This window comes from Ranitomeya variabilis, chromosome 4, assembly GCF_051348905.1.
Source record: "Ranitomeya variabilis isolate aRanVar5 chromosome 4, aRanVar5.hap1, whole genome shotgun sequence".
Lineage (NCBI taxonomy): Eukaryota > Metazoa > Chordata > Amphibia > Anura > Dendrobatidae > Ranitomeya > Ranitomeya variabilis.
Genome location: NC_135235.1, coordinates 206,206,902 through 206,215,473, shown reverse-complemented (window position 1 = coordinate 206,215,473; position 8,572 = coordinate 206,206,902). Strand labels below are relative to the sequence as shown.

At 40.1% G+C, this 8,572-nt stretch overlaps 1 protein-coding gene across 5 annotated transcripts in view; it reads right to left on the bottom strand.

Moving 5' to 3' along the window:
* Positions 1–494: 494 nt before the first annotated feature.
* The window catches only part of LOC143768618 (galactoside alpha-(1,2)-fucosyltransferase 2-like), a 34,424-nt gene continuing 26,346 nt past the window's right edge, over positions 495–8,572 (bottom strand). For 4 of the 5 annotated variants that reach the window (XM_077257258.1, XM_077257259.1, XM_077257261.1 and 1 more), the window contains one exon: positions 495–1,571. In XM_077257258.1, the coding sequence (XP_077113373.1) occupies positions 515–1,552 (1,038 nt within the window). In that variant the 5' untranslated portion in view covers positions 1,553–1,571 and the 3' untranslated portion in view covers positions 495–514. The remainder of the gene's footprint in view (positions 1,572–8,572) is intronic. The other variant, XM_077257262.1, reaches the window with a different exon arrangement.

Genomic DNA, 8,572 nt, shown 5'->3' with positions numbered 1-8,572 from the left:
GTCATGTTCGCAAAAAAGGGTTTATAAAATTAAATAATTTATGGCCAAATGACTGCACCAATGTGCCTCAGATTTGGCACATAGCTACTTCAGGCAGTTTGGAAGGTTTTAGACACAGTTTCAGCTTTCTAGTATGTACTGTTCTCGAAATAATCATGGGGAGAAAAAAACGGATTACAAAAATAAAAATTAATTTACGGCCAAACGATTGGACCAATCTCCCCTAAATTTGGAACATAGCTAAATCAGATGATGGTTTTAAACCAGATATTATTTTTCTAGGACCTTCTGTTCTCCACAAAGAGAATACAAAAGCGCCACTAGAAAAGTCAAATTAATACACGTAAGAACCCAGATTTGTAACTTCATATCGGTAGCAAACAAACTTTTTAACCACACACAAAAACAATAAAACAAAAGAGACCCATGTGAATCTGATTAATTCTACTAGTGAGGTATATAGGGTGAGTGCTAATCCCTGAAATAACCATAGGTTTGGAAGTATTGTAGTGCTTTATTTCTTCGTCGGGTCAACCGTCATGTTTTCAAGTGGCGATAGGTCGGCAGGAATTCCGATCCAATTTGGAAGAAAAGCTGCTTCATATTTAAAAATGTTAAGAAACTCCGAGTCTGGCAAAGTGAAGTTTGATAGGTAAATAGTTTCCCCTCTGGACAAATATCCGGCCCAGTATCCAAATGTCCCTATTGTCATGATGGTGTGGTTACAATGCACCAATAGAGCAAAGTCATGGATTGGTGAAGATTCCTCACCGTCTCCTGAAAAGTGGACATCTCCCAATGTTGTGTTAATGTTCTTCTTACACCAGTCCATCCCATTACTGGCTACTATAAATAAAGGATTTTGGTACTTCTTTCGGAAATAGTCCATAGCCGTCTGTAAGTACTGCTTGTCCGCTACCACCCCTTTCCATATATTGGGCATGATGGTCAGATAGTCCCCTCTTCGTACGTGAACACCTACAAAAATAACCTTTCCACGGCCTTTCTGCAGCCTGGAGAGGTATTTATTTGCTTCTTCTTTAATGTTGTCGTGAAATGTGAACTCTCTGAGAATTTCATCCTTCACCTCTTCATAAAACGTCCATGAGCAAGGATAACCCAGAAGCTGCACAAAATCAAAGTCAATTTCTTTGTATGCTGGAGACATCCAGTCATGGAGAGGAAAGTTTATCCAATCAATTTGCCCAAATTTTTGTTGGTCCATCATAGGCAACGTAATCTTAAAAGCCTTTGAAAGTGGCCAGTACATTTCAGGCATAACATAAGCTTTGTGGCCATTGAGTTTTGCCAAGGCGTAAAGTGTGGCATACTCCCCCATTAGATTGCCGAGTCGTCCAATTGGTTCTATTGTCCACATGCCCGTAGGTTCCTTGATGATCCTGTTTTGACTTCCATATATATATCTTTGTAGCTTTTGGGTAAAATGGATTGTCATGAAAGGTCCTGATTTTCCTACGAGGAGAAAATGTAGGGTGTTCAAAATGAGAATAAGTACTGTGGCGTGTACGATGATTTTCCACTTTCTTCTCATTTTCTACGAAATTTAGATTCTGTTTAAAGAATGAAAAATATGAATTATGGCATTGAAATTGCAATGGATTTAGTCACATTTACGTATTTAGTACATACTACAATTCTTAATGAAGCTTGTCTCAACATCATAAATTGTTAAAATTGCAAAGTGCTAGTAAAAAGAAACAACTTCGCAACTTGTCTTTAAAAAAAATCATCTCCGTTCTCCAATCATTTCTATTGTTTACTCATTTCCTAGGATACTGGCCACTGTTGATATACTTCAGTAGGGGCTGGTAACCCAGGCAACGAGGAGTAAACAATAGAATTGTTGCAGCAGCAAACAATAGAATCCAAGGCAAGGAGTTCTGCGCTTGCTCACTCTTTGCATAGAGCTTGCAAACACTGACACTGCAACTTCAGCTACCCTCGAATGCTACAGTGGAGAGTGCACAGTTCAGGCCAAAGACTCAACCATGAACTGTCAATCATCAGGAGTGCACTGATCCCTGGCAAGAGGGTAGCTGGAAGACATGGGAAGGGTACACTTCTGAAGTGTCATGGTGGCACTTTCACTTCTAAGAATATGTACAATTTGGGATGACCCAACAGGAACCCTCACTAACAAGTCCTAAAACTTAAATGTAAAACTTTTTGCCCATCACCTTTCAGATCATGCGAATGGGGTTCCTACAACCCCTTCATGTCCTCCGAGGTGCCCCTGAATTCCCCCGAAAATGTGTTTAATACATGACCCGTGCTGCAAGGAAATTGCACAATCTGGTCTGATGGGTGTCTCCATGTCTCCAGATTGTGATCAGTGCCACCCCAGTCTTTTCAAACGCCACCTCTTCTCTCTAGATGTAAGTAGATGACTTCTCTATGTTATCTGCATAGTGCCCGAAGTCTCGCGCCTATGCAGTAGAATAAGAGAGCTCCGCAGGAGAGCAGGCGCACCGCCGCCTCACTGCCCAACTGAACAGCCAAGGAGCTGTTGATTTTGCGCTGCCGGTTTGATTCCACTGTGCAGGCACAAGACATCGGCACCGTAGGGATGACGTAGAGATGTCATCCACTTTTATCCAGAGAGAAGAGGCGGCATTTCTAAAGATCAAGGAGGCGCCGATCACAATCTGGAGACATCCATGGTATTGGAACGCGCAATTTACATGCAGTGCGGGACATGTATGAAATACACATTCTGAGGTACACAGGTGCACCTCTGAGGATATAAAGGGATTGTGAGAACCCCAATTCACATGATCTTAAAGGTGATGGGCTGGGATTGTAAGCTAAACACCTAGTGACCGGTTCCCTTTACAATTCTTTAATATGTAGGCAATCCAAAACATGCATTTGACATTTCGCTCTATATCCTCAAAGCTTCAGACATACAGATCACACAATAGAAACAATTGCCAATAAATAAGACCGCAAGAAGCGAAAAGCGCCAGCCGTAGCGCCTAGAGGATATGCAGATGGAGCGCTGACAATTTCTTTGCGTATTAAGTTATGTAACATGTTTCAATGCAACGTGTTTCGGTTCAACATCTTCAATTTTCACCAGGCATAAAAGTATATACAAACATAATTGCTATCATGCTTCTGGATTCAAACCCTTGGTTCTGTGGTCGGCGTTTCCTGCCGCTGAGCCACACCTGATACACCTTTTCTTTGGGTGTTTTAGTTCTGCTATTTTTTGTTTCTGTTGGTTTTGGGTAACAGGTGTTTTTCATTTACTCTGTTTCTCTGTCCTATCACCTTTTGGGTGCAGCTTAAAATACTTTTCCCTACTGGTGTTCCCTGCTGGTGATAGACTTTGTTGGATTCATTCACTTTGCTGTAGTTTGTGTTGGTTGCAGTAGTTTGTTGTACTATTTCTGTATTCTTTAGGGAACTGCTACTCTAGCGATCCTAGGAGCTGCTAAAGACATTCAGGGTGAATGTGCTTTAGCAGACATAACAATTGCTTTGATTATAGTCCACTGAAAGTTAGGCACTGCAATTCAAAAATCCAATAGTTGAATACATAAATAAACATAAATATAGTATTTTAAAGGCAACATTGTGATACGATTAGGTGTGTTTTAGAGTGATATTAGGATACCTATCATTTCAGGGTGCAGACACTGACAGTGAAGGTCACCTCTGCAGGAATAGAATCTAAGCCCCCCTTCCTTCATCAGTTCCTATCTGCGTATACACAAGTACAGTAACATGTATATAAACATTAGGCACACACATATATAAAATATGCCCATGCTAATATATGACATGCCAATATAAAGATACATCTCCATATACTAGTACATTATTTCCGTAAGAATACTATTTTGAGATTAAGGCAGAGAAAATTCTTCTATATTTAGCAGTGCAGCCTGTGGCTCAGCTGCTGCCTGCTATGCTACACAACATGAGTTTGAATCCTGGGAATAATTTATTGACTAGATATAAAGGCACCAAATTAGAACAGAAAGATCCAGGGGGTGGGAGAGGGAAGCCTCAGCATCCCACCTGAGCAACATGCAGTGCAACTGGGAATATGTGCTGCTAAACTGGCTGCATATGTGGAATCTCCACTGCTTTTGGTATATAGAATTTAATTGAGTTTAGTGTGTATGTTTTTTTACTATAATAATCCTACAGGATGTCATAAGACTTACACATGCCTCTTTCCAATTTCCCTCCCTCTATTCACTCACCATTTTATTTCAGGGTGTCACTAGTCGGAGTATGTTAAATACAATTATGATTATGCCTGATGAAGATTCATGCCGTTAAATCAAAATGTGTTGCATCTATACAATAATAATAAAACACAAGCTGGATTTTTATCTCATATTGCCGATTAATGTCATATACTCTGACGATCTAAGCCAGAGCCCATTGTAACAATATAATTACCTATTTGGATCATCAGGCTGACCTTTAATGAGTTAAAGAGATATTCTTAAGTTATTAAAATGCTTTAATTAGTTAGACAGCATAAAAATAAGAAAATGTGTAATTGACTTTTTATATCTGCTATCATTTATCTTTCATAGTGTTCATGTGGTTTCTATAAAACTTAGCCAATAGTGACGGCCTAGACTTTGGCCATCAGTGCACAGTAGTTAAATTGCAAAAGAGGGGTTAACTATCAACATCCCTGTTGAATTCCAGGACAGGGGTTAACTCTTAACATACCTGCCAGCTATCTCCAGCCCATTGATTTCTATGCAGTAGTTAAAAGTATTTCTCCCAGAAAATTATTGCAATTACACGTTTTGTTATACACTTATTTATTTCCTTTGTGTATACACAAAACGAACAGGCAATTTTGACATAATTTAAAGTCCAAGGCTTTGTGAGAGAAGTGACAATGGAGTTTTAATCCTAACAAATAAGGTTATGCACATAGGAATGGTGGCAAGATACTGTAGCTTACTAAATGGGAAAGTTGTGGGCACAACTGACATTGAAAAGAATGAGGAATTTCATTGAAATCACAACTGTGTCAGCTTGTGCTAGGTAGCCACTGCCAAAGCAAATAAGATTAGGGTTAGGAGTAGACCTGTCTATGTTCTCCTTATGGTATAGAAAAACAAGACCGCTTGGAATCTTGGGTTCAGTTTTCGCATCAGTGTACAAGAAATAAATAGTAGATCTTTAGCAAGTTCAAAGTCAGAAAACCAATTATTGAATGGAATATTTGGAAGAAAATACCCAGAAAGATGAGCAAAGTTAAGGTCATTTAGGGTTAGGGTTACAAAAAAGATGGCTGAGTGTGACCTAACTGTAAGAGCAGTGACACTGTGAAACTCTGATGTCATGGTGAATTCATTAAAAAAAAAGTTTCATATGTTCTAGAAGAAGTTAAGGATGGAATAAGATGTTGATCCAGGAAGTTATTGAGGGTAAGAAAAAAAATTCCAAAAATATCTTTGAGGACATTTTGTCGTCCTCTGGATGAACTTTGCAGGATAATAAGAGAAACAAACATACAGTACTAACTATAATAATATGGTATTTATCTTGTACTGATCATTAGTTACATGTTTTAAATTCCATAGCTGCTTTCACAATTATGAGGCTTCAGAGCTGAAATCTCTCTGCATTCTGAAAAGTATTGTCTTTACAGCAGGTACGGTCTAGTAAACTGAAGTAGGAATACTAACCCGCACCATTGTGAGAGCCCTGGTAAGATGTCACACGGAGGGTACCAACAAACTTTTTGAATGTTTCCAAAAACAACCAGCAGAATTGTAAAGACAGCTCTGGAGTACAGGCTGTGGGTGGAGAAAATACTTTTGTCCCTGTAGGGACTATAGCAGAAATTTGGTTACCCTGTAGCCCTCAGGTGTGGTCTGGACATATTGGGATGCGTGGCATGAACACTAAAAAAGTTGACCTAGATCAGGCCCTTTCTAAGGAAGTCATTTCTTTGACCCATCTGTCCAAGTGTGCATGAAGAAGAGATCTGGAATGTGGTCTGGACATCTCATTGCGAAGGGGATGATAACGTGATTGTTGGAGAAACATCTGGAAAACAGTGTCTCTTCAAGACCTAAAAGGGTTACCCAGGACCAAACAATGAATAAGCCATCAATGAGATCGATGGGGGTCCAACACCCACAACCCCAACATTAAGCTGAAAATTGCTCCCTAATGATGTATGTGACTGAGCAAATCATTGGAATGGGAGATAAAGTGCAGTACAGGAGCGTACATACTATTAGTGCAACCTGTGCAAAGGAGCCCAATTACTTAGTTCTGGTTGCCATAGGAAAAAAACAACAAGAGAAAGATCATGCCCACATGTATAGGAACACCTCCAAACATATATTGATATCAAAAATACTTTTTATTGACAATGAACCTCAGAAACTGCATATACGTACATGCAAAGAATGACACCACAAAACACTTAAAAACACTTAAAAATTGCAATTATGCAAAAACAACATGCCTATACTAGAGTGTTTGTCAAATCCTACAATAGGGAAGATGACAACCCACAGAAATTATGCTTCCTTCAATGAAGTGATCACAAAGATCTAACCACACAGACAAAATGCAAGGGTTAATAACCGCTCAATAATGTGGTATTAATGTTGTAATACCATAACTACCCAGCACAAAGTGCATAATTCATGTGCAGAAAAACTACAACAATGTTCAGATCCTGGTCATATAGCACAAAATCAAGCCCTGATGAACATGTGCCAAGGATGGAGTACAGTTAGAAAAATAACTAAGAAATGTACACATGTGGCCTGCGAGGGGAAGGGAGAGGGAGAGCCAGACAATGCAAAAGCCCAAAAACCTCAATCCCATAAAAAAAACCCCATCATACCAGTAGTCCAGAACCATGTAAAAGAGTCTGTGTGAAGTGGGGAAGCAACATGTGGGTAAGGCTCCCACGCTTATCGCCGCCCGGATAGCGGCTTCCTCAGGGAAAGAATATCATGTAGTGTGAAACATCCAGTGCGGTAACATATATACACATCCCTAAAGGTATAAAGCATATTGACCTGTGCACGGAGATCAAAACGGAGTACGCGCATGTAGTGCCACATGGCCACAGCCATCTTGTCTGTGTCATAATCCAGGCTGGAGCAATAAAGTTTGATCAAAATTGTTAAGGCGCATGCGCGCACACATAGAGAAAACTGTCTCACAAACTGAGACCCAGGATGCCGGATGGTTGCTGCGCAGGCACCGAAAAGGCGATCTGCGCACGCGCACCACATATCCAAAACCCCCATGTCCAAAAAAATGCTTGGCACAAGAACAAGTAATTACTACGCAAAATTAGAGGATGGTTTTGGCGCACGCGCACCGCACATCCCAGTCCCCCATGTTATAGCAGGCACTCTTTACATAGCAAATCAAGAAAAATACATATAATCAATTACATCTGTAGGGAGCTATGCGCATAATCGCTGAATGAGAGCACAGCCCTATTATGTCAAATTGAAAAATAGCAAAGCAGTAAATGTGTTTGCGCACAAACATGAATGTAATATATTAGTAAAATATCGCCACAGAGTTGATTACAAAGAAGGGTGAGTACAGCGCCAATACCTGCACTGTGTGTGCCGCACAAATGCATAGCGCTGCACAGTATATGTGCAAGAATGAAAACTCATGACTTCGCGCATAGACAGACATGCATATATGTGTTGTAAGTACCATATGCCCCCAAAACAGATATATATAGCTATAATTGACCATGAGCAGAGTACATGAGTACAATAGGTTGTAAACAGACATAGATTCCGTTCGTCAGCCGCGTCCATAACAGAATATGCATTAGCATCATTCTCGACACCCTCGTATACCTATGCATGATGCAACCTGCGCACTAAGTCATGGCAAAGCCAAATGTATGGTATTGCAACATTTCACCCTACTTGAATTTAAAAGGAAACCATGGAGCCCAATTCAGGAATATACATAGACCAATAAATGCAAATGGCATCATATATTTACCTAAACGTATGTAAGAGCAATGCAAACACAGACAAAGTAACTCCAACAATTACACATATTGTCCAACATGTGGATGATTTTATAGTGGCACAATACAAAATATGGAGCGAATCCAACTCAGCCATAAAAACCAGAAAAGAGAAGTTCCTCGTTTAGTCCATTGGGTGATAAGCTTTTTAGATTGAAGATCCAACGGGATTCTCAACGTAATAGTTCCTTCGTCTGATCACCCCCACGTATATTGCTCAACACTTGATCCAAAACCATGACCCGTATATTGTGATACTTGCTGGCATGGTTGTCCAAAAAGTGAGATGCCACAGATGAAATCGGTTTATCCTTCTCTTTATCCCCCTTTGCTCTGCTGATGTTGGACATATGCTGTTGGATTCTACGCCTGATTTCTTGGCTTGTCTGCCCAACGTAGATCTTCGGTTGCCAATCACACCATTTAAAGCTGTTCGTCAAGGGTTCTGGGTGTCGAAACCCACCCAATCTAATTTTAAAGACCTCTCTTATGGATAGGGTATCGATTGTTAGGTCCCTGAGAAGTCCTTTAAACCTT